Source organism: Argentina anserina, chromosome 5 (assembly GCF_933775445.1).
Source record: "Argentina anserina chromosome 5, drPotAnse1.1, whole genome shotgun sequence".
Taxonomy (NCBI): Eukaryota; Viridiplantae; Streptophyta; class Magnoliopsida; order Rosales; family Rosaceae; genus Argentina; species Argentina anserina.
Window position 1 is genome coordinate 16,396,299 of NC_065876.1, and position 26,020 is coordinate 16,422,318.

The 26,020-nt window shown below is 37.9% G+C and overlaps 2 protein-coding genes across 2 annotated transcripts; one reads left to right on the forward strand and one right to left on the reverse strand.

The window, feature by feature from the left end:
• The first annotated feature begins 3,127 nt into the window (after positions 1–3,127).
• Positions 3,128–9,240, forward strand: LOC126793590 (squamosa promoter-binding-like protein 14). The gene is made up of 11 exons (XM_050520154.1): positions 3,128–3,496; positions 3,641–4,267; positions 4,511–4,704; positions 4,789–5,621; positions 5,774–5,848; positions 5,940–6,047; positions 6,128–6,245; positions 6,785–6,920; positions 7,002–7,143; positions 7,251–7,838; positions 8,028–9,240. Exons 2-11 carry the CDS (start codon positions 3,675–3,677, stop codon positions 8,451–8,453), a joined length of 3,213 nt encoding a protein of 1,070 aa, XP_050376111.1. The 5' UTR covers positions 3,128–3,496; positions 3,641–3,674; the 3' UTR covers positions 8,454–9,240.
• A 7,604-nt stretch (positions 9,241–16,844) lies between these two features.
• On the reverse strand, positions 16,845–18,638 carry LOC126793602 (uncharacterized). Its single transcript, XM_050520167.1, has 2 exons — positions 18,195–18,638; positions 16,845–17,583 (listed from the first exon to the last, which is right to left on the reverse strand). Exons 1-2 carry the CDS (start codon positions 18,574–18,576, stop codon positions 17,084–17,086), a joined length of 882 nt encoding a protein of 293 aa, XP_050376124.1. The 5' UTR covers positions 18,577–18,638; the 3' UTR covers positions 16,845–17,083.
• Positions 18,639–26,020: the final 7,382 nt, after the last annotated feature.

Sequence of the window (26,020 nt, forward strand, 5' to 3'; positions counted from 1 at the left end):
TTAACACTAGGCAAAATCTAGAAGGGCAGCCGGAGACGTCAAAGCTCAAACGTAGAAAACCAGAAGCAAGGATTGCTTATTTGCTCATACTTCAATCCGGCGTGTGTGTGTGTTTTTGATTTATTTATAGTAATTTTATGTGGGTGCATGGTGAGGTGTTGAATTAAGAGTGTTGAATTAAGAGATTTCTCTTCTCTATATTGGTCAAAAACATTGTGAATGTTAGATTTGTGGATCCGATTCCATTTAAGATAATGATTCATTAGATCTTGATCAAAGAATGAACACTTTGGTAGTTTCCTATTTGGTAATGGTTTCTATGTCTATTGGGAACATGTTTCCAATGACTTATAGGTTTCAGGTTTAGACATCTATAAAGAGGGACATAGGTAGCAGTAGTTAGAAATCAAGGTAAAAACACAAAGAGCAAGTGATGTCTTGAGAGTTGATGAGAACGTCTTGTGAGAGATCTTGTATTCTTGTTTGTGTTGTTCATCTATAGTGAAACCCAGCAGCCCGAGGACGTAGACAAGTTCTTTGTCGAACTTCATAAACTTTGTGTTTGTGTTCTCAATCGTTTATCTATATTATTTTGCACTTGTTAACTTCCGCAAAAGGAATTCAGGGTCGAATTCCTAACAGTGAATTTAATATCTGTTGCAACTCGCTACGAGTAGACATGAAAAGCTAGCAAGTTAACCTACGTGACATTAGTTTTGTTGGGGGAGAAAAGGGTTTCACACGACGATTATCCATCGCACTATCACTATATATGATTTGTTGATTACGTAATGTAGTGAATCTGAAAATAGAAAATACAAATGCACATACATAAAAGTGAAGATAAAGGAATACAAGGTTAAATTTTCAAAGGAGATGGCCAATTGAGATAGCAGAGTAAGACTTTATCATTATTTTTTAAACAGCAAGGCTGCAAGGGGTGTCGAAATCCATTGAATGCAGTATTGCGTTAAATTGCAACATGACGTTTCTTGAAGTGAAAAATCACGAGCCATGACCACAACTTAAGTTCATTGCCACTATCATTTACTTGAAATCAAAAAGAAAAAAAAGGATCAAAATCGGGTTTGGTTACTGCTTCATTGAAATATAAAATTAAATAACATATTCATGAGAAGGACGAAAAGAACATCTCACCTAACGGATTGAGATCATCTCCTCATTTTTGTAATATGATCCCAAAACAATATGATCATTTAATTTCATATAATTCTCTCCTCATCATATAAAACTAATAAATTAAAGTTCAATCACCCCTTACAAAGTTAAATTTAATAATAGTGTTTATCCTCGTTCTATTGTAAGTTTGTAACTCTCTCTCTACTGAGCTTAATAGTTAGTAATAAGTAATTCTTTCAACTATTCTTCTAAAAAAAAGTAACTGTTTTCACTTAACTTGATTTGAAAGCAGGCCCAGACCTGAGGTGAGGCCCGAGCAGCGGCCGCCTCATGCCCCAAATTTTGACCCAGTTTTTTTTTAAAAAATATGTATATATACAGTTCCTATCCAGAGTGAAGTTCCAATTTTGGCACACTTTTCGGTCAAATTTTTTCACCATAAGCGATTCAATATTTAGGTATGTTATTCAAGATCATCTCTACAAAGTTTCAAAATAGAAACTTCACTCTGTAATTTCAGAGTGAAGCTTCACTCTGAATAGGAACTGTGTATATATATATGTTTATATTTAGAGAGTTTATTATCTAAAGAACCTACAATTTCCCAAGTCTCTCATGCTATGAAGCACGTACACGCGGACAAGGGTCCGTATTGCGTGTCCGACACCAACACGGACACGCTCGGACACGCGAACTCAATTTGGATACGGCCCGGATACGTGGACACGCACCAACTCATAATAAAAGTGAAAGTGCTTATGGTGAGAATCGAACATTGGTCATCCAAGACACCCAACAACTTCTCGACCATTCCAACAAATTCAGTTTTTGTTATATTTATGCAGACTTTAATATATAAGGAGAGAAACTCATGATAAAAATAAGAATGCTTGTGGTGGGATTCGAACCTTAGTCATCCAAATGATTCAACAAATCCTCAACCATTCCAACAGATTCAGTTTTTGTTATATTTATGCACACTTTAATATATATATATATATACATCTAAATACTTTCAAATTTTTAAATTAATTTTTTAATATATATATATATATATATATATTAAAATAATTTTAATTGACGTGTCCACCACGTGTCTGTGTCCAAAAAAATTTCTATATGCCGTGTCTACGTATCGAATCGTATCCGTGCTACATAGCTCTCATGTTATTCAATAAGAAATTCGGCCATCATTATACCAATTCCTGATTTCCAGGCCATCATAGATTTGACTTCTTTTGTTTTTTCACCAGTATCATTCACTATGAACACTTTGTTTTGTTATGAGCAGATTAGTAAATGTCTTTTAGTACATAGAAATTGTAGTTATATCTCATGATAATATCGTATAATATAGATTTTACTAGTTATTTATATTTTCACATATCCAATACGAGTTTATTTATTGAATTTTTTTAAACCAAAATACTAGAGGGCACTATTTTATAACTGAACACTAATGGATAATTCCATACTTGGTTTACATTCCAGAATCTGTTCATCAATCTAAGTAATTTCTAAATCAGTAAAAATGATTGTGCATATACATATAAATGGTAAAAAACGTAATCTCGTTGTCAGATACGAATATTATTATTATTTGCCATCCCCACACATTCCCTTCCTCATCGCGACGTTCGCATCACGTAAAAAAAAAAAGGTCGACTGGGATCTGCTGGCGGTCTTCTGTACCCATCGTACCACCCCTAGGGGCACTTATGTAAATTCAGCATCCTTACGACGTCGGGAGTTTTTCACGATCAGAGTTTTGATGAGAAAATAATAAACAAGTGAGGGCGGTAAAAATGGCGAGAGAGAGAGAGAGAGGAAAGGAAGGGTCTTGGATTCTTCGAATGGTCCCGGGGGGCGGCGATAGAAGCGACCCCAGAGTTGATTGAATTTACGGTTCGTACCAGTCACCGAAAGAAAAGGTTTGTTGCGAGGCAAGGACAGGGGGAAGAAACGAAAAGAAGGACTTCGTAGAGAGAGAAGACGAGAAAGTAAAAGAGAGAAAAAAAAGAACAAAGTTCAGGGCTTTGCTCAGAAAAAAACAAAGAAGCAGCAGAAGAAGAGCAGAGCTCGTTCTTATCATCTTCATCATTTCGATCCCATGTGATTCAGTACAAGAAGGTTTTGTTGTGTGTTGAGCAGGGAGGGGTGGGGAAGATTCGTAGTTTCGATTGTCTGTGAGGTTTGTGGGGGGCACGCTTGGAATCTGCGAAATTCAGATCGGTAGAGTTTAAGAGGGTATTGTATTTCATTGAATTTTCACGTCTGGGTTTAGCTCAATGAGCATGAAGTAGAGATTTTGAGGGGAGAAGAAAGATGTGGATTGGATAAACAGATTTGAGTCAAGGTACGAAAATTTCTCACTTTCTTTTAATTTTTCTTCCGGTTTTTCCCTTTATTCGTTGCGTTGTTTTGCAATAGGTCTTTGCGTGAGCCTTACACATGATTTCTAGTTGTCTTTCTGATTTCTTTTGTTATGTGTTTGTTGTAGAATTTGTTTGGTGTTTGTTTGTTTGTGAATCTGGATGGAAGAGGTTGGTGCTCAAGTTGCGAACCCAATTTTCCTCCGGCAATCGCTTTCGTCTCGGTTCTGTGATCCGCCGGCGGCCATGGCCAAGAAGAAGCGGGATCTCCCTTACCAGACCTCCAGCTATCAGCCTCCGAATACGCAGCCTCGGTTCGGAAACCCTGGTTCCAACAGCTGGAACCCGAACGTGTGGGACTGGGATGCAGTAAGGTTTGTAGCTAAACCACTGGACACTGAAATGATGGGTGCTTCCAGTTTGGACCCCCAGAGGACTGAGGAAGCAGCCGCCGGAGCTGCGAAGAGCACGGCCGTGGCTGGGGAGGATGATGATGAAAGGCTTCAGCTGAATCTGGGTGGTGGGTTGGCTTCTGTGGAGGAGACGGCGGGGTCTAGGCCGAACAAGAAAGTCCGGTCCGGATCTCCGGGGAATAATGGTGGAAGCTACCCCATGTGCCAAGTTGATAATTGTAAAGAGGATCTGTCTAGCGCCAAAGACTATCATCGCCGGCATAAAGTATGTGAGAGTCACAGTAAGTCCACCAAAGCACTTGTTGCCAAGCAGATGCAGAGGTTCTGCCAGCAGTGCAGCAGGTTGGCTATTCCTCCAGGCTATATGCCGGAATTTCAATATGATTTTACTTTGATATTACAGAAATTTTTATTTGATTTGTAACTATTATAGGATAATTTAGTTATCAAGTATCCTAGAATAAGTTTGATCAGATTAAGATTAATGACCTTTTTTTCCTTTAAAGTTTTTTTTTTCCGGATGTTGGTGGATTGTGCCTGCTCTAAAGTCCATAGCTGTAACATAATCTATGCTGGTTTTTGCAGGTTTCACCCCCTCTCGGAGTTTGATGAGGGAAAGAGAAGTTGCAGAAGGAGACTTGCGGGACATAACAGGCGTAGAAGGAAAACCCAGCCTGAGGATGTTACCTCAAGGCTCACCATCCCTGGAGATGGAGATAAACAAGCCAGTGGAAATTTGGATATTGTCAGCTTATTAGCGGCTATAGCTCGTCCGCAAGGTAAATTGATTGCGGTTGATTTATTGGTTTTATGTCTAAACTCTATATTGATCACGTGCTGAATTTTTGTGCTCAAATTTGTAGGGAAAACTGATGTCAGAAACACCAATGGCTCATCAGTACTGGACAGAGAGCAGCTCATTCAGATTCTTAGTAAGATAAGTTCATTGCCACTGCCAGCAGACCTTGCTGCCAAGTTGCCAAATCTTGGAAATTTAAATTGGAAAGCTTCAGACTTGCAGTCTTTAGAAAACAAATTGAATGGAAAAACATCTGCGCCAACCATGGACTTGATTACTGTTCTTTCAGCTACTCTGGCAGCACCTTCTTCTGACACTCTTGCTATGTTATCTCAAAAGAGCAGTCAGAGTAGTGACAGTGAAAAAACAAAGTTAACATGCTCTGACCAGGCAGCTGGTCCTAATATGCAGAAGAGGGCTCCTCAAGAGTTTCATTCAGCTGGGGGAGAGAGAAGCAGTACTAGTTACCAGTCTCCGGGAGAAGATTCAGACTGCCAGGTTCAAGAAACTCGAGTCAAATTACCTTTACAGCTATTCACCTCTTCACCTGAGAATGATAGCCCACCAAAACTGGCTTCTTCTAGAAAGTATTTCTCCTCAGACAGTAGTAATCGCACGGAGGACAGATCTCCATCATCATCACCTCCGGTGATGCAAACACTGTTTCCAATGAAGAGTATGGCAGAAACTGTCAAGTCGGAGAAACTGTCGATAAGCAAAGATTCTAATTTGAACTTTGACTCAGACATGAATGATGGTAGTAACTTGCCTTTTGATCTTTTTAGAGGGTCAAATAGAGGAGCTGTCAGCACCTCCATTCAAAACTATCCACACCAAGCCGGCTATATATCTTCTGGTTCAGATCATTCACCATCCAGTTTGAATTCTGATCCTCAGGTAGTGTTGAGTGTCCACCTATTGCTTTAATCCTTAATTTAGTTCTTGGTGAAGATACTTTTGGTTTACTTAATATGTGTGTGTACTGTGTATCTTCAAGTCTAGTTCACTATTTTTTAAGGGATGTTAAGGATTATATTGTTATTTAACAGGATCGTACTGGAAGAATATCGTTTAAACTATTTGCTAAGGATCCCAGTCAGTTACCAGGGACATTGCGGACTCAGGTGAGGAGTTTTTGGTTTATTTTGCCATGGTAGCTATATTTAGTAATTTTCTTTTGGAGTATCTCACAATTTAGCTTCTCTTCTCTTTTAGGTATACAGTTGGCTTTCTAACAGTCCGTCTGAAATGGAGAGCCACATAAGGCCTGGTTGTGTGGTCTTGTCAGTTTATGTGTCAATGCCGTTTGCTGCCTGGGAGCACGTGAGTGACTTCTCCTAATACAGATGAGTAATATCTTTTTCTAGTCTTTTGCTGATCACAGTGCGTATGTATTGTTTCAGCTTGAAGAAAACCTGGTCCAACATGTGAGTTCTTTGGTTCAAAGTTCAGATTCTGATTTTTGGAGAAGTGGAAGGTTTTTAGTAAATACTGGGAGGCAATTAGCTTCTTATAAAGACGGTAAGTACAAATTGTTAGTGTGGTTTTGGCCGGCATATAGGCATCCTTGGGACTGTTTACAATGTGGCCTTCTGGTTTCTCTCTTTAAAAAAAAAAATCCAAATGTGTTACGTAGCTCTACCCATGCTTTTGAGAGAAAATCAGAATGTCTGTTTCTCAGACATCCTATTTTATCTAAATCATTAAATTTGTCAATGAACAAATGAATTCATTACACAATCTTATTTGGTATATTTCACCAACCTATCGATGAACAATTAAACATAATTCATTAGCTTTGATGATAATAAAACGCTCTTCCCTAATGACCTTTCTTCCTGAGAAGTCTTGCTCTAAGCAACTACTTGTCAGCAGCTTCCAGCAAGTCTAGGGATCCTAAGAGGGTGACTTTGTCTAAACATTTCACTATTGATGTTCCTATGTGGGTTAGGACTATATGTACTGCAGAGTAAAAGTCATAGTAGCATGGTTAACATGTTTGGATACTGCCATGTTTTAAAATACGCCTTGAATTTCAATAACGTGGAATCAACTTTCAGGAAAAATTCGTCTATGCAAAGCGTGGAGAACAGGTAATTCACCAGAGCTGATCTCTGTGTCTCCTTTGGCTGTTGTGGGTGGGCAAGAAACCACTCTTTCAATAAGGGGTAGAAATCTGACAAATTATGGCACCAAGTAAGGCAATCTGCTTCATTATTGTGAATAATCTTCGATTCTCGTGTTTGTTTCTTTAACTGTATGTTTCTGATCGTGCAGGATTCATTGCACGTATATGGGTAGTTGCACATCAAAGGAAGTTGGAACGTCATATCATGGAACTGCGTATGATGAGATAAACTTGAGCAGTTTTAAAATTCATGATGCATCTCCCGGTGTTCTAGGTCGCTGTTTCATAGAGGTAGCATTCTCAAAGAGATTTGATCATTTGATCTGTTAACAATTGCTTATATAATCGGAAGTAGAATCACTGAGAAATTTCTATTGACCTTTTGCTGATATGAACAGGTGGATAATGGTTTTAAGGGAAACAGCTTTCCTGTGATCATAGCTGATGCTACAATCTGTACAGAACTGAATCTCATTGCGTCTGAGTTTGATGTGGAGACAAAGGCATGCGGTGCAATTTCAGAAGATGAAAATCAGGATTATGGGCGGCCCAGGTCAACGGAGGAAGTTGTACATTTTTTGAATGAGCTAGGATGGCTCTTCCAAAGGAAAAGGACCGCTTCCATGTTTCAAGGGTCCTGCTACTCTCTTAGTCGTTTCAAGTTTTTATTTGCATTCTCTGTTGAGAGAGATTGTTGTACTTTGGTGAAAACACTTCTGGACATCTTGGTGAATTTCAATGGGAATGGGCTGTCAAGAGAGTCATTGGAGATGCTGTCAGATGTCCAGCTGTTAAACCGGGCTGTAAAAAGGAGGTGCAGGAAGATGATTGACTTGCTTATTAATTACTCTGTGATTAGCAGTGACAAGAAATATATATTCCCTCCTAATCTTGCTGGACCTGGTGGCCTGACACCGCTTCATTTAGCTGCATCGATGTCAAATTCAGAGGATATGATTGATGCTTTGACAAATGACCCAAAGGAGGTAATAAATAGTGACCGTTAACTCTGATATCTAGGTTGCTTGTATAATTGTTTATACATGATGCCTCATTTCAGTTTTATAGATTTTGGTTGTTTGCGTTACTTATGGATAGTTATAAGAAGTATTACATTTGTCTGATATAACATATAATGTTTTCCTTTTATTCATCTGTTTCTCTTTTCCCTATAGATCGGATTGAACTGCTGGAATTCCCTTTTGGATGGCAGTGGGCAGTCTCCATATGCTTATGCTATGATGAGGAATAATTACTCTTACAACAATCTGGTGGCTCGCAAACTTGCTGATAGAAGAAATAGTCAGGTTACCTTAACAATTGGAAATGAGATAGAGCAAACTCACAACGGGATGGAGCTGGAGCATGGAAGTATTCAATTAAGACAAGGTGGCAGATCATGTGCCAAGTGTGCAGTTGCGGCATCGAGATACACCAGGAGGGTTCCTGGTGCTCAAGGCTTGCTTCAGCGCCCATTCATTCATTCTATGCTTGCTATAGCTGCTGTTTGTGTGTGTGTTTGCTTGTTCTTGAGAGGTTCCCCAGACATTGGCGCAGTTGCTCCTTTCAAATGGGAGAATTTGGATTTTGGCACAAGTTAGTCCTATTAGTAATAACTGTCGAGTGACATGTGAGTTTGGTATGATGTCCACGTTCCAGGGTAGCTTTCCTGTGATGCAGTTCTGGAAAAGGAAAATAATTTCAGCTAACAACCCGTTAAGGAGAGGAAACTTGACCTGAGAGCGGGACATTCTGGGACAGCAGACAAAGTTGGTGTTCAGAGCTGCATGTTTTTTAACAGATGAGGTCTGGGGAAAATTGGGATATGCTTTTCATTTAGCTTTCGTTTGCTTTCAAAATAGGTAAAAGTTTTCTGTCTTTTCCTCTTTGAATGCGGAACGTTTCTGCTTTGGAGACCTTCGATGCTAACAGTTGCTAAATGAGATGAAATAGTTGAGATCGGGCAGATGGTGAATGCATCTTTGCATTGGTATGCATGGACAATTGAATGGAGAGAAACTGGAGACTGAAACTAAAGGGTGAGAACGAAGGCAACAAAAAAAGAAATAGAAAGATTAAAGCAGTTATACCGTAATTAGAGGTTTCACATGTTGGTTGATATAAGGTGGGTTTGCCTTACTAGATTTCATTTTAACTTGTGATAAAGCTTTTAAGTTATTTGTGTACTGATTTTGTCACTGTAGAGGATGATGGATCACAGAAATGAAATTTCATGGCTTTACTTGAGCATAAGATATATGATTATAGGGCTTAAGATTAAGAGGCCGGTGCCAGGTGGTGAAATTTTTTACATTGTAGATTTTTTAATATTTTTTTAATGTAAATTTTCAAGATTGAGATTATATAACAGATTCTACCGCTGTCTCCTCCTTTTTACTTGTTCTCTGTTGCATTTTTGTTCTGGTCAGATTCCTTTGTTGTAGGGGTGTGCGGTACCGCACTGGTTTAAACCGGATAATAAACTGCACCGTTTTATATGAACTGAATTACGATTGTGAAATCACTAAATCGCTTATAAATGAATTGGATTAAGATTAGACATTTTCCAAATCAGATAAAAACCGAACAACACAGGTAACAACATGATGATATAGTAATACAACAATACTTAATAGTAATAAAACATTATCTCTAAGGCTTTAAGTCGTAAGATTACCAAGATTTATTCTAAATTGACTAAATTCTATCTCTTTCTACCACTTCATTTTTCATTCTCTATTTACTTTTTATGTTATAATTGTTTGAGGAGGAACGAAACGAGAATAATAACAACATAAAAAAACATAACCGAACTCTTTATTGATTGATAATAATGCCTATATATAGGCATTACATACGGAATATCCCGATGAATCAGGATTCATATCTATTACATAAAGCATAATCTACTCTAATAAGAAAACCTAAATAGGCTAAGACACACAATAGTAGAATAATAATTCTCCCGGAACACTCTCCATTGTGTCGCATGCCTAGGTTGCATGGTGCACATAACATTACCTCGGTAAAAATCTTGTCAAGCAAAATAAAAACCTCTTGGGTGAAAAAAAAAAGTTTGATCGAAGGGAAAAAGAGCACAACACACAATCTACATTTGATAGCATCATGTGAGGTAGACTCCTCCTGATGTCTACGAAACAACCCCCATGATTAGTGCCATAATCATGAAGTACAAAGAACAACGTATACAACGTTCGTTACATGCTTCTCAAAAGTAGTCTTTGGCTAATGATTAATCATTAATATAGTCATACATCCTTAGATCATACATGTTATACTTAGCCAAACTTAGATCTTAGGAAACAAGATTGCATATCAACTCAAAACAAGAGTTTGCAATGAAAATCAGATTCCGGTGTCGAATGACCTTCACGCACTTAGACAACCATAACTTCTTCTTCACAATAGGTATGAGTGAACTGTAAAATGTTCTGAAAAGTGGACACCCGTGGCTTTCCAATGACATAAAGTTCACAACCTAATTCGACCGGAGCAGTTCACAGTGCTCTATCGAAATTGATAACTTGCAACTTCCCGAACAAAACCGTCATACTTTGCTAAAACAGCTATAACTCATTCAATACGATAGATATGAACAAATAGTTGGTGTTCCTGGAAAGTAGACATATTGACCTTTCCAACGGTACCAATGTCACCATATTTTATTAAGTAAGCTGTCATGTAGGTCGCATTGAAGTTGACCTACGAAACTGGACAAATTCTGATTTGTCACATTCAATGTGTCTTTCACAAAGGGATGGGGGAATGGACCAATGAAGGACTGATTTTGGTCTGAGACAGAACCGTACACGTCCTCTACATTGCCAGTGTCAACAACAACACTAACACGTATGCTAGTGTGTATGAGCTGTTGGCGGCATTGGTGTGGATATGATTTATGTTGGTTCACTAAGTGTAGAATAAACCCATGTCAATGGAGCAATTCAAGTCCAATGACGATGCATAGACACATAGTTAATCACATTATAATGAAAGAAAAAGTATCCCAACAACATTTACATATATGAATCTATATCTCATTGAATCTCTTCATCATCTTAACTTAGACAGAATAGAGAGTCCAAAATGGGCTTTGATATGAACACGTATGAGTATGAGTTCTTGTAACCAATTGTACTACGTTCTTTTGAATATTACAATCTGATTACATAAGCTCTCCGTGGTCTAGAGGCATTTAGTTGAGAAATTAAGGTCCCTCGGGCACTTTCATATATGTGTCAAGATCCCTTTACAAATATGCTATGACCACTATCATATGATGCAAATCACTTTTTATGGACACTACTGATCAAGTAGCGAAAAACAATTATGTCCATAACGAGAGAATATAACTCATCGTGGTCATTACTAGGATAATGAGACAATATTTGTGTCATAAGTCCTGTAAATATCGCATGACTTTATCTTTCTCATTATACTTACGAACAAAGACTAACATAACAAGTCTAGTTCATCCTGTATTGATTCTTTCCACTTCGGTCAAGTTGCTCATTGTTGATACTTTACAACGGAATAAGAGCATAAGAAAATACATCATCAATCATGGGAGATCAATCCATTAACATACGCGCGCTTATATGATCAATTTAAGAGATTTTTTTTGTTCTCTAACATCAACAAAAAGACTATGTAGCATCCCACAGAAGCTTAGTTGATACACATGTTCAGAGAATATCTCTTGATGATGGGTGAAATATTTGTGCCTACGCACCTTGCTTCTTTGTGGTTTTGATTCCAGAGAATTTGATGGTCTCCCCCTCATCTAGGTAGGAGCCAAGATCGAAGCTATGACCCTTACTAGTACATCTTTGCGTTTGTTGTCCTTGTTTTGTGGTGTAATACCACGGGCGCCGACAACACCACAGCGTACAATGGTGCCATCGTCGGCTTCCTTCCCACTGTCAGGGATGGTGCCAACGGTGCTAGGAGTAGGTCATTGGAAATTCTCCCATATGCTGAGAGTTCCAACCTTATTGGCCCATCACAACATTTATGTGTGATCTCGTCACTTTCGCAATATCAGTAAAGTCATTGAGCATCAAATCTTTGACTTTCTGGAGGTCGATAATGCGTTGTACTTCTTGCTTACTTAGAGCAATGCGGGATCTTAATGAGACATAGTGTCACACCACGTCAATTCTTGGCGTTAAAACTGGAATGTGAGCATTCCATATCTCCACCTAACGACGGAAAGTATGTCTCATCAAAGTGACCGTCTGCTAATATCGCAGGATAGAGATCGACAATTGTAGATTCGAAATAACAGACAAGTGTTGGTGATTCATAAATCATAACCAACCAAAATACTTAAGCATTTCAAGTAGACCCATTCAGATTACTACAATAGAGACACATAAACAACTTAACCAAATAGGCGTTAGTGAAATGAACGTTGGGATTGTATCCACTAACCATCTTGTATGTACTAAACGCTTGGTAAGTTCTGGGTCTGAAACGAATAAGTGTCGCTGCATGCAGCATCATTACATATCCCCATGCAAAGCCCGGTAGGTTAGTACTCATAACCAAGACAAGCATCTGCTAGATCGTTTTGTGAATGAACATAAAGAATTATATGTTCAATGACGATCCCAGCAGACATGCAAAATGAAATCATCAAAAGTCTTGGAGGTGAACTCTCAAACGGTATCCAATCGAATAGATTTGAGAGGAAGGGAAGGGTGGTGAGCCCACAGTATGATGATCATAGCAAAAAAACTTAGCAAATGCAACGTTCCTTATGGAAAGCAAAGCGACGTGTGACCAACACGTCGTTGCATCAACCAATACCATAAAATACTTAGAAGGTCCGTATTCTTGGTTGAATAAGTCCACAAATGACATCTTAAATATGTTGTAAGAATGAAATACGCTCAATTGGAGTCTTCACATGAGAAGATTGACAATAAAAGTAATCAATTAAGCAGATTTTGTCAAGAGGCCGTACATGCGAGCCTGCGGGGTAGCTGCAAGGGCTGCGAGGCTACATGGCTGTAGGGCCGTGCACGGTAGCTGCAGGGAAGCTGAGCCGTGCAAGGCAGTTGTAGGGTAGCAGAGTCGTGCAAGGCAGGTGCAGGGGCTGCTGTGTGAGCAGTGGTGTGGCAGCAGACAGGGCAGTAGGGTTACGTAGAACCAATTTTTGAATTTCTGACAAAGATATTCCTTTCCATTCTCAACATACGTATGCAGATAAAAATTATTGGCATGTATGACCTTTAAAACTTAGCAAAATACGAAGATATAGAACACAATCTCCGCACGAGATCCGTAAAACAACTATTTGTCCCGTAGAATAGTGTGGGTGGTTACGCAATCAACAAGACACTCGACTTCGCCGCGAGACATTATCAAAATAAATTAAGAGAGTAAGCGACACGGGGAACAAATAGTACAATCTTATCGAATGTATCACATGACAATATAACTACATTATTCAACTGAAGAGTTGAAAAAAAAAATGGTATTGAAGCAGTTGAATACCAAACAATTAGGGTGGTAAAAACCATCCAATTGGTGCGGGTGGTCAATAATAAAATCGTTTGAGCTATGAAACGACTTGGAGAAAACCGGAAAACCATGTCCAAATAACTCAAAACTGAATGAAACGTTGGCGGGAAAACGCTCCAACAAAGAATGTTGGAAATATGCTGGAAACAACGAGAAAATGAAGAAGAATCGCCGGAAAATTCATTAGAAAACTGGTGGCGCCAGTGACGGTAAAATCCGTCGTTGGCGACCGAAATCTGGCCGGTTAGGAGGCCGGACTTCATATCTGACAAAAATCGCCAACGGGAACCGGGCAGTGGTGCTGGAAACGTCCGAGATCATAATGATGTCAAATTTTGACATTCTGAGGTTTGTTTTCCAAATGCTAAGTGCCAAATTCATAATGTAGTGCTATTGGGGTCTCATGTAACCAAAAAACGGCCAATTTAAGAACCAAAATGAGTTGTAAATGTTGACCATTCATGCTAGGTTTAAGACAAATAAAATTCTCACAGATCATCTTGTAAACAAGGAATACGAGAAATTTTATTGAATATGCCAATCTTTAATACAACACAAACAACCTTCCAATTCCAATAAACGACTTAAGCGAAAGTCGAGTAATAAACATGGCAATGCTGACGTCATATTTGAAAAATAGTAAGCAGAAAACATAGTCAAATAGACTGACTAATGAAAAATGCATAACAACCAAATCCTGAGGCTCAAAATCTGCTATCTGGAGATTGGAAGAATGTTATGTTTCCATCTCAAATGTTCCCTCAATATATAATAGATATGTAGCAAAAACAAATGGCTTGTGTTTCTTGGATGTGGAGCATGCATCAAGGTCAACTATGGTAAAACAATGTCATAGACGGATCACTTTAAGTGTGTACCATGGAATTTGCTATTTTTGGGATCTTTTGTCAGCAAATAGTGCTGCTTTAGAGTAATGAATTTCAACTCAAATAAATGAGTACATAAACCTTGAGATTATCGTTTATAGACATGAGTTTAAGAAAACTTAAAAATTCAAATAACAGTCGCGATGTCGACGCATCCACCAGAAACGAGAGTTGTATAGGTTTCGAATAATCGAAACTATTCAAGTATGTAACTGGAATTAGAAGGGTTGTGATGTATATGGTCACAAAATACTCGATGCATATCGATGATTCTCATGATAGCACCCAAAATAGCGGTGCACTCAGGCGACCATACTAAATCAATTTCTTCCCTTTAAATAATAACGTGACTCCCCATGACCGTCACACGAAAAACGTCGACCAAGAGGGGAATCATATCTCTCTTTGGTCTCATCGGCGTTATAAGAAAGGCCGAAAATGAGACATAAAGAAGGCTAATAACACCAGATAATATATATATATATATATATGTTCAAAAGTAGCAACTTTAAGAAAAACATACTTGTTAGTCTGCCAAATAGACCACATGAAAATGAGATAATCTTCAAATATATTCATGTAGAAAAGCTACTTGATGAATTCCTTTTCCATATTCGTCCGATGACATAAAAATCTTTTGAGGATACGATTGAAATCGCGTGTAGATGATAAAAGTATCATCCATCTCGACATGAATATCATCGTCATAGTATGATGAATGATCAATTTTCCTATGCAAGCTCATGAAACATAGTTAGAAAACTAAAACATGCAAATAAATGATTAAAATTGAATAAAAAAGAAAAGGAAAGAGAAAAGATAAAGTTTAGAGCCAAAAAGGCTTAGTGGGCTCGATGGTACCGAAGGCCCAAAGCTGGGTTGGGTAAGCCTGGAGTTAAAACCGGGTGAAGGCCAAGTTGGATCTTGCAGATCTGAGTCATCAGTCTGTGTCAGAGATGTTAGGGAAGGCGGCGACGATCTTCGAGGCTGCTAGACTGAGGGAATTTGACGACGTCATGGATATAGCCGGCGTTGCACGGATCAGGATCTACAAATTCGGGTCCAATGCTGAATTTGATTGACGGTGAGGAAGGAGGGGATGGCAAGTTGGCGGCGACCAGGTCGGAGGCGGTTGACCTTGACTTCAGAATATCGTCGACGAAGTTACGTGGCTCCGAGGATGAGCAGCGATGCTGGGTCGTTGGGTTAAGCACTCCGAACACGGGTCGACTTCTACAAATGCGATGGAGGCAGGCAAAAGCTACGTGGTGGCGGCGACGAGTCTTGGTTAGGGAAATCTAGGTCTGGAGTGGCACTGGATGGCGGCTAGAGGCGGCGTACATGGCTGGCAGGATGAGGGTGGCGACATGCAACTGAGTCAGAGCCGGCGGCCATGAAAGCTAGTGATTCGATCGAGGGAGAAAGAGCTTGGGTGCCCAAAGAAAATTTCTGGGTGCCCTGAACAAGATCAATTTTGGTTTTTTTTTTTTCGGTTCTTTGCCGACAACTACTTTTCGATCTATTTTCCGGCAATGAGGGGGATTGAGGGCTGCCGGAGCATAGGATTTCAGGGATATGGATTATTTCTTGTGGTGGCCTCACCACTTAGACACTTTAGAACAAAGTGCATGATAACGTGTTTGAGAAGGAACGAAAGGAGAATAATAACAACATAAAAGAACATAATCGAACTCTTTATTGATTGATAATGAGACCTATATATAGACATTACATACGGAGTATCCCGATGAATCATGAATTCATATATATTACATAAAACATAATCTACTCCAATAAGGAAACCTAAATAGGCTAAGAGACACACAAAGATATAATAATAATTCTCCCGGAACAATAGTATATTTGAAGACTTAAGAGACATTATTATGTAATATTATTAAAAATTTGTGTCTTCAAAACTTAGTTAGTATTTTGGTTTATAATATTATACAGAGACTTGATGACTTTATTTATTTCCTTGGCTTATAATATTATACAGAGACTTGAAGACTTTATTTATTTAAATTGGTATGTGGAACAAGTGATTTATCCGAAACCACATCGAAAATGTAATTTACCGGATAAACGGTTTGACTCAACCGAATACTGGATATGGTTTGTAAAATCATCAAACCATTTAAATTGGATTGGATATGGTTTTACCTCCGAGCTGCACTGCACTGCACCGTGCATACCCTTACTTTGTTGCTTTTTGGCGGATATTCGCATTGTTTCTTCGTGTATTTTCTCTGTTTTCTCAGCTTGTGTTAGCAACTCTAGTTCCCGTCTCCCCACTTTAACTTCAACACCTGGTTTAATGAAATTATATCCTTTTTGATGAAGATGAACCATGTGGAGAGAAGGCCGAGAATGAGAAACATTGGATAAAGTGATAAACACCTCGTCAGTATTTTGTGATTGAGCTTTCATCAAAGATAAGGTGCTATAGGTAGTTGGTTTTGTTTTCCCTTCCACAATTCACGAGTTCTCACACAAATATCAAGTTTGTAAAATGTTTAACACATCATGAACGATTGAAGAAGCATATCCCTTGAAAGCAAATACTTATATAAAGTAGGAAGTTGTAACATACATACATGAAACAAATAGTAGGCACTCCAATCCAATCATCAGCTGTTTACATTACAATAATGTTCCCACAAGAAATCCAAGAAAGAGAAAAGAAAAGGAAACTGTATATACCTATGTATTTATACTCGTAGGTAGTAATTTATATAATCCCACTCCCAAAGTCCAGGCGTTATCAATATCTGCATGTGCATGATGAGGAAACACTATCTAGTAGTTCTTCTGCTTCTTCGTCTACCGTTGCCCCTTCCTGACCTGGTGACATTTTGGACAAACACTTCTGCAACACCTTCTCCAAGCCCCTCAATCAATCCCCCGATGAACTCGATGACCACCTGAGATGCCAGGCGTGCTGCAGTTCCCAACATGCTGGGCTTTTCTCTGTTCTTGATGCCATTTTCATGAAGTCCATTGATCATATTCTTTGCGCAAACCGCATGAAGATGGTAATCACAGACGGTGCAGTGGTACACTCTTGTGCCTGACCTCTTCCTCCTGCACTCACCACAAACGAAACTCGGATCGTTGCCACTTGATGCAGGTAAGAGTTTTAGGGTATGGGAATGGACATATGGCAAGGTGATTTCTGAAGATAGCATGGCGCAGCAGGGATGCATCTGAAAACTACATGCACCGCATCTAAAAGCAAACCCTTTGATCGGCTTGTTGCAAACATCACACTTCGACTGCGCCATCCCTCCTTTTACTGATTTTATTAATTATATGTAATTCAGCAGCGATATGGTTAGTGATAATATGGTTATATATATATATATTATCAGACTGCTAATTTGAACAATTATATAGATGTAATGGGATGAACATAACCCTACCTTATACCAACATGGTCTCTAAAGGAAAACGCGCACAATGCAAATCGAAAAAATCTAAAAGTGGACTTCTCCCAGCAGAATTCTGAACTCGATCGCATATATGTATATATTATATAACTATATATAAAGAGAAAATCTCAATTTTCTTCTCTACAGTCTATGTCCAGAACCATCATGATTTAGGACCTTAGTTTCATTCAAGGATACATCACAAATGTTAAGATCAATCGAATCTGAATTCTGAAAACGTTTTTAACTTCTTTTTTTTATCACTATATTATCATTTCAGTTACCTCCTACTGTATTTGTCTGCAAACTTAGATGATTAAATGATCGATCTTCGATGTGGATATAGCTAATTCTCTTACAGTATTATTATCCTATCGTTAATAAACCATACTGCATAGATTTAAAAGTTGGAAAATAGCGACTTTGACAGAGCTAGCTAGATAGGTGAAGCTTATAAATTTAAGTCAGTGCATACCTGGTTTAGAATAGAAAACAAGTTGGTGTTGGCAATGGAAGGGATGACTTTTTAGAGCTGGAGGAGACAAGGCACAAAAATCATGAACCTGATAGTCACATTGTTGACAAGTGAACCTCTTGCCTGCGCCGTACTCTTTACAGCCGGCGCAGGTGAAGAGGTCTGGTAAGTTCACATGGGAAAGAGGATGTTGTGGGTGACTAAAATGGAGCATCTCCTCCCCCAAGACAAGTTGAGGAGAGGTCGGAAACTTTAGCGAAGCACACCTTCTAGGGACAGATTCTATGGGTTGATGATATGCTGGGAGTTGCATTGAATCTGATTTCTTGAGGAAAGTAGTTCTTGCATTCTTCAAGGTGGAATTGTTGTTGCTGTACATCATCGTATTGGTGTTCTTTTTCGTTTTTCTTTTCTTTCTCTCCCCCACTCTGGTTATCGATGATCTACTTGTATTGTTAATTTGGTGGTGCAAATTGCAAAACAGAAGACGAATATTTATGCCACCAAGGTTGGCACTATTTGAGGACAGTGTAGAAAGATGCCCCTCGATACACAGCTAGCTTGACTACATATATTGCATCATTTGCATGTGCTGTTAGTTTATCTGATCACACTACGTACGTACATGGAAAATGAAACGAAAGTTATCAAGCAAGAAATAGTGCAGAGGGAGACAAGAAATTACCACGCCTAAATTATAAATCTAAACCCTAGCTAGTTGAACCCTAAAGGCTATTTAGGCTTGATTAGATAGCGGAGTCAGAAACTTAACCAGCACTGCATGCGGGTCGTAAAAAAAAAAAACGTCTATATATATGCATGTATATATGTTTCCCATTTTCGTTAGGAAGTTCAAAGATATAAATCTCAGAAGCAGAATTTACACCATCGTGTTTCACAGGAGATCGAAGAAATCAGTTAATTAATGGGGTTAATTAGTTATCCAAAATGATTATCCTGGGGCTGGGGGCTCTGTGGCCGACTGTATATGCACTACAAGCAATCTCTTGCATGGCAGCAAGGACATAATAGATTGGTAATTCTCGTTATTATCCGATTTTTATAGCTCCTATGAGAGAAACACATGTACACCTGATTCGTTTGGGTGAAAAGACCACGTTCAACATGTATAGTTCATCTGAACGTCAAATCTGATTGGACAGAAAAGTTAAATCCATTTGGACTTTGGAGTAACATACGACTGCAAGCAAAGATCGAGCAGCCATAACAGTAAATAAGATCGAGCAGCAATTTCAAAGACCAAAAGGATTACGGTTTGGTCTAAATAAAAGGGGTGATTAGCTTTATTCATATTAGCCTCCGTGCTTTCATGACACGACTTTGTAGAATTTTGTTTGAAGTGATTTTTGAAAGATAATTCTTTTTATGTAATTCAATTTCTTATAAAGCATAATTTTGACAAAACACATTGGTGAAATATTTATTTTTTTTTACATAATTATTTTTTATGTTTATGTGTGAGGATAAAATTATAGAGGGGAAGATGATTGGATCGTAATCCATTAAGAAATTGAAATAGAGAAATTAAAAGAACGTAGAAGGAATTGAAACATGAAATTGAAAGAAATTAAATTAGATAGATTTGATATTCATTTAATAGCTTTCTTCTTACAATAGAAGTTGGTTATATAGCTCAATGTCACGTCTCGTTTTCGGTAGTGTCTGTCATGGGCGTCGCTGGTTAAATGAACTTCATGCATATGTGAGATTGCTCTAAGATCAAAAGTGTGGGAGATATATGATTGCTCCTTTCTAGGGGTTCAGGCCGGTCGACCTGGTTAAGTTTAGAGAGTTTGTCGCTAGTTTGGGACTTAACGTCGAAGAAGGGAGTTGGCCGCCCTACACACTGGTCGGGGTCTGGAGCCGATTCCCTGATAAGCCCAAGACAGGGCGAAACCAGTGCATTGCCCCGTTGGATAAGGCTGGCTCCATGGAGATGGAGCGCCACATGAACCAAGTGTGGCAGCCGAATGGCTAGATCCGTGACAAGTGGTATCAGAGCCGCCTCAACATCGCTGCGTTGTGTCACCAAGCGCTCACACGTATCGCCATGTCCCCAGGATAAGAGGGGCTCCACGGGGGAGTCGAGTAGGCAGGGTCGTCTCTAGGGGGAGGACCAGATGAGGATCCATGGCAAAGTCCAGGATGAGAGATCCAGCGCGAAGCATTGTTGGGCGATCTTTGGGCACTCCTTTTCGTCGCTCAGGCATCGCGGGCATACAAGAGTTACACGGGCCACACGTGGGGATGCCGTGTACGAGGACGTACACCAAGTTTGGTAGGGGAGGATGTCACGTCCCATTTTTAGGAGTGTCTGTCGTGGACATCGCTGGTTAAATGAACTTCATGCATATGTGGGATTGTTCCAAGATCAGAATTGTGGGAGATATATGGCTGCTCCTTTCTAGGGGTTCAGGCAGGCCGACCTGGTTAAGTTTGGGGAGCTTGTCGCTAGTCGGGGACTTAACATCGAAGAAAGGAGTTGGCTGCCCTACACACTGGTCAGGTTTTGGAGCCGATCCCCTGATGAGCCCAAGGCATGGCGAAACCAGTGCATTGTCCCGTTAGATAAGACTTACTCCATAAGGATGGAGCGTTGCATGGACCAAGTGTGATAACCGAATGACTAGGTATGTGACATCAAGCTCAGAACATACCCTAGAGATCCGACACTAAGAGAATCCAACCAAGGTCCAGCTATCATACAATTGTAAGGCCCAAAATAAGTCAACATTAGTAATAATATTAAAGGGTCATTCATACCAGAAAATTTGAGCGTTTATAATTTGGTAAGTTTTAGGTACTCATTTTATATTATTAGAAATAACTCTTGAAGATAAAAATGTGCTGATGTATTTTATAAATTACAATAGGGAACATATATCAATATCATTTTCAATGGGAAAACAGTGTAAGATTCCCGATGGCCTCATGACAAACCAAAGTGGGAACCAGTTTAAAAACAAAGTAGATAATTGCACAGTTAAAAGACTCACTTGCTGGTTTTTAGGTTTAGTGGCGTGGACACGATTTTAAGCCAAAATGTACGTTGCTGTGATAAAAATGATTTAATTTAGCAAAAAAGAAGATACCATGGCATCAAAAGTCAAGGTTTGTCTTTAAGCTTTAGTCAGATATATTGACAATTGCATGTGTCTTATAAGTAAGAAGCTTTCCGTCCGGCTTCTTTAACTTTCTACAACCAATTAAATCAACAGCTATGAGATACGAAGAACAAAAGTTGTAATATTCGATATAAAGTGAAAAACAAAGACAATGTTGCTTGTTAAATTTAAATAAGGTAATTTCCCAGATTCATTTAGATTTTTCCCTCGAATATCTCTTATTTTCGTTGTTGAGTTGTATAGCATCTTACGACAAATAAACAAAATGATGCCATTTTTCTTTTCAATTCATGATAAAGAGTAGCCACTAATACTCCAATTGTTGTTCGTGTTTGGCAAGTGATTCCTTCCTTTTGATGATAATACTTCGTTTATATCCGATTTTACACCACATATGTATGAACGTACATTACACTGTGTGTAAAAATAGTTTGAAAGGAACATTTGTTCGTTTGAATTGGTGTGTTATACATTTGATACATGCAGATGCATTACTATATATGCGAGATAGATGAGTACGTTGCTCTCCATTTAGAAAAGTTCTCTTAACATTCATATGATGTAGCTCCATGTCAAAATGAGCCGCTAAAGTCATGATGATTCTAAAAGAATCTTTTGTTGACACAAGAGAAAATGTTCTTTTTGAGTGAACCCTTTAATTAGCTAATAGCTTAGCCTTAAACCCACTTAGCATACTTCGTTTTAGTAAAATGTTTTAGTAAAATTAATGTCTTATTTTTGTCTATATTTCCCTTGGCATATCTATTTGTTTTATAAACCCACTTACAACCTATAGCCTTTTGATTTTTATTTTATTTTCTAGATTTTCATTGTTATTATCTGCAGGTTGATCAATTTCTATATTTCTACGAAATTATCATTTAATGGCTCAGTTTGTGTTTCAACATTTGTTTTTCCCCCAAAATCACAGTTTCACTTAAACTTTGATTTTCTGTAGTTAAATCAGTGATATTTGGTGAAATAGTCTGATTGTTTAAGTTAAGGGAGACCAAAATTTTCATTAATCTCTGCAAGTTCAATAGATAAATCTACATAGTCTGCATTGAATTGAGTCTCTCCTAAAAATTTAACTTGATGAGTCTCAAAAATTCTGGGAGAATGTTTACTTGAGTAGAGTTTATAACTCTTGGACTTTTCACAATAACCTATAAAATGACAACTAACAAATTTATCTAAATTGGGATTGTAGAGTCTAGCTTCTGCATTACAACCTCAAACATGAAAATGGTGCATGCTTGGTTTTCTTCCATGCCACAATTCAAAAAGTGTTTTATCCACTGAATTACTTGGAGTTCTATTACAAATATAATTTGCAGTTCTTAAGACTTCTCCCCAAGGTGTTAATAATAAAGTAGAGGTACACATCATACTTCTGACCATGCCTAACAGAGTTCTATTCTTTCTCTCTGCCACTCCATTTTGCTGGGAATTGTGAGGTGTGGTATACTGAGCTTTAATTCCATGTTCTTGTAAAAACATGGCAAATGGTCCTTTGTGCTGACTAATCTCAGTATACCTGCCATAAAAATTCTCCTCCATATTTGATCTCACAATATTTATCTTCATACCAAGTTGAAGTTTAACTTCAGCTTTGTAATTCTTAAAAGTTTCAATAGACTGTGATTTTTTAGATAACAACTCAATGTGACAAAAACATAAAAAATCATCTATAAATGCAATGAAATAGATGTTTACACAGACAGTCTTAATCTCAAATGGTCCAAATATTTGTATGAATTAATTCTAAAAGAGTTTTAGCTCTGTAAGCACATTTTCTGTTTAAGTTAGTCATTTTACTCTTACAACATTCCACACATTCATGCAAGTTAGAAAAGTCAAGTTCAGGCAACATCTTTTCTTTAACTAAGGTCTTTAATCTTTCTTTGGAAATATGGTCGAGTCCTCTAGAAACATTGTTGTTATTAGAAGCATTTGAATTGACAGAAGTATTCTCAATTGCATAAACAATTTGAGAATAAAGACTACATTGTATATGTAAATATCTATTCAAACGCAAAGCTGAACCAACAACCAATGACTCTTTAATAAACTGAATTCCACTTTTATTATATAGAAAAGAATATCCAGACTCAATAAATAAATCCCAAGAAACTAAATTCTTCTTCATTGAGGGTACATAAAAGACATTGTCTAAAATAAGAAAATTTCCTGAACTTAAACTAGCTTAATGCATCCTATGGTCTTGACACAAGTCTTCATACCATTCCCAACTCGAATGTGACTTTCATCACTCCTTGGATTCATCATGTTTGTTAAACCCCTTCTTCAGCATCCAAGCCTTGAAGCCACTGTAGTCTTTCTTCTTATGCCCTGTCTTCTTACAGAAATAGCATTTAAATTTAAAGACACCATTGCTTGAACCTCCTGCAGACTTAGCTGAGTTTGGTTTAAGGTTAGTTTTGTTGGCTCATAACTTTTTCTTCCACTTTTTCTTGCATACTGCATTGACCGTTGCATCTGCAGCCTTTATCACACTGTAGGCTGGATCATCAGCCTTAATCCTAGTTTCTTCTTCAGTTGCTACAACTAGAAGCTGATTAAGCCCCCACTTATCCTTTTGAGCAAAATAACTCGACTTAAGCTAATTAAATGTTGGAGGGAGAGAGTGCAACACTGTATTAACTATAAACTCATCAGGAAGGATTAAATCTAACTCTTTGAGTTTGTTGATAATATTCTCCATTTTGAGATTATGATCTCTAACTCCTCCAACTCTATTGTACTTCAGGGTGTTGAACTCCAATGACAAGACATGAGATTTAGACTTGTCATTTTTCTTAAATTTCTCATCTATATATTGCAGTAGATCATAGGCATAATCCATCTCAGGTATGGTTTCAGACATGGTGGCTTTAATTATATTTCTGCAAATGTTGTTTTTCCTATGCCATAAGGTTTGATACTCCCACTGAGTAGCATAGGTATCCTTGTCCTCAAAATCAATCCTCTCAGGAAATTCATAAAATAGGTAGTCATCTAGCTCATTGTTGTAGGAAAAATTCAAGTCAATCTGTCTCCTCCAGTTTTTGTAATTAGCACCAGTCAAAAGTTCAATTTGGTTAAGAGTAACCACTTGGACACCTAGAGCAAATAAAAGAGATTTTCTATTAGTATTCTTATTAATGTGATTTTTGTATTGTTTGATTAAAAGTTTTGTTGAGTATTTTTATGTGTTTTATGAATTCCCAACGACGAACTTCAAACCCTTTAAATGGGTTTTCTGGGTAGGGCTGGGGCGGGTAACACGGCTCACAGGCCCAGTAACTTTATGAAGGTTTTACAATTCGGGTTGACCCGATTTTGTTCTTAAGGTTTTGGTTTTTCTTTAGATTTTTTTATAACTTTAATCATTGATTATTTTCTGAAAACAATTTGCATGCATGAGTCAATTAACGTAGCTCTTGATGCCAATTGAAAACTAAAATTGTATTAATCAAGCTATGCAAACACATTTAATCAACTAGAACTTAAACAAAAGATCAATAACATACCTGTAGCATTGACAGAGATGGCCATATGTAGAACATTGATCTTCTGCTCTCTAATACGTTCACAAACCTCAATGGGATATGTACGTAGCTGAATTGTTGTTGTAACGAGAGGCAGGGACCAATAGCCCATGTATATATATATATATATATATAGTGATTCAATTAGTGCCTTGTCTATCAAAAAGTCCTAATTGGATTCTAAATAGTTTCCTTATTGAACATGAGTATCATATCAGAAATCTAGTTGGATTCTTAGTGAATATCTTGTTTATATGATTATTAGATATTGCTGAATATACATTCTTTATTCAACTCCAATTGCTTAGATATTATTTGATCAATTACTTAATCCTCAAGTCATGTAATTTGTGTTAATGTCCAAATAAATCTTTCATGAGTACTCTTCCTACATGCATAAACATCACGCCTAGTGTACGTTCAAGCAAGTCTCCAAGATCCTACGCTCGTAGCCACATGAGCATTTGCGAATATGCATGAGGCCGTGCTGTAATATTACTGAACGAAAGATTTCCACTAACTTAACATCAAGCTTTGTTCCGAAAATGTGCTCAAGGAGAAAGGTTCACAATAAACGAATTGTGGAGCAGAATTGAAATACTAGCAAGTAACAATAACGAATTAGCTTGGTTTTAAAAATAAGTTAGACTAGTCGTGGTCGCTCACTCAACTGATGCGCGCATTATACAGTACGTTATACTCATTTGTTTGTACATATGCTGGAAATTCAATAATTGTGAAGAAAAATTAGTTCAACTTAGTTTAACTAACTTATCATCTTGACCAAAACTATAGTTCTGAGGTAAAATCTAAGACCAAGCAACTTTATATGAAAATAGTCTTTTTTTTTAACAGTTATAGTTGCCTGTTTTTCAGTTTTTTTGACAAATATTAGTGACTTTTGCAATTAAATTGGCAGCAACAAGGTTTTACGAAGTTTAGCTCGGAGTTTGGAGGTGTAAGCGACATATAATTGTTTTTCTGGTGAAGATGGAAGTGATTCCATACGTTATGATGAGAACTCAATCTCTAATTTTCAAAATAATCCAGATTAGCTTCTCTAAGGTTTTATTTGGATAGGCCTTGATCAGAATCTTGAGTATGAGGCAAACGCTTAGTGAAGGTCAAT

What these genes read in the sequence shown, in the direction of transcription:
- LOC126793602 (XM_050520167.1), bottom strand. Translation starts at nt 18,576, where the DNA reads ATGATGTACAGCAACAACAATTCCACCTTGAAGAATGCAAGAACTACT. An exon ending in TGTTTTCTATTCTAAACCAG is followed by an intron (nt 17,584 to 18,194) that starts GTATGCACTGAC and finishes TAATAAAATCAG; the next exon opens with TAAAAGGAGGGATGGCGCAG.
- LOC126793590 (XM_050520154.1), top strand. Translation starts at nt 3,675, where the DNA reads ATGGAAGAGGTTGGTGCTCAAGTTGCGAACCCAATTTTCCTCCGGCAA. An exon ending in ATTAGCTTCTTATAAAGACG is followed by an intron (nt 6,246 to 6,784) that starts GTAAGTACAAAT and finishes ATCAACTTTCAG; the next exon opens with GAAAAATTCGTCTATGCAAA. An exon ending in CTGACAAATTATGGCACCAA is followed by an intron (nt 6,921 to 7,001) that starts GTAAGGCAATCT and finishes CTGATCGTGCAG; the next exon opens with GATTCATTGCACGTATATGG.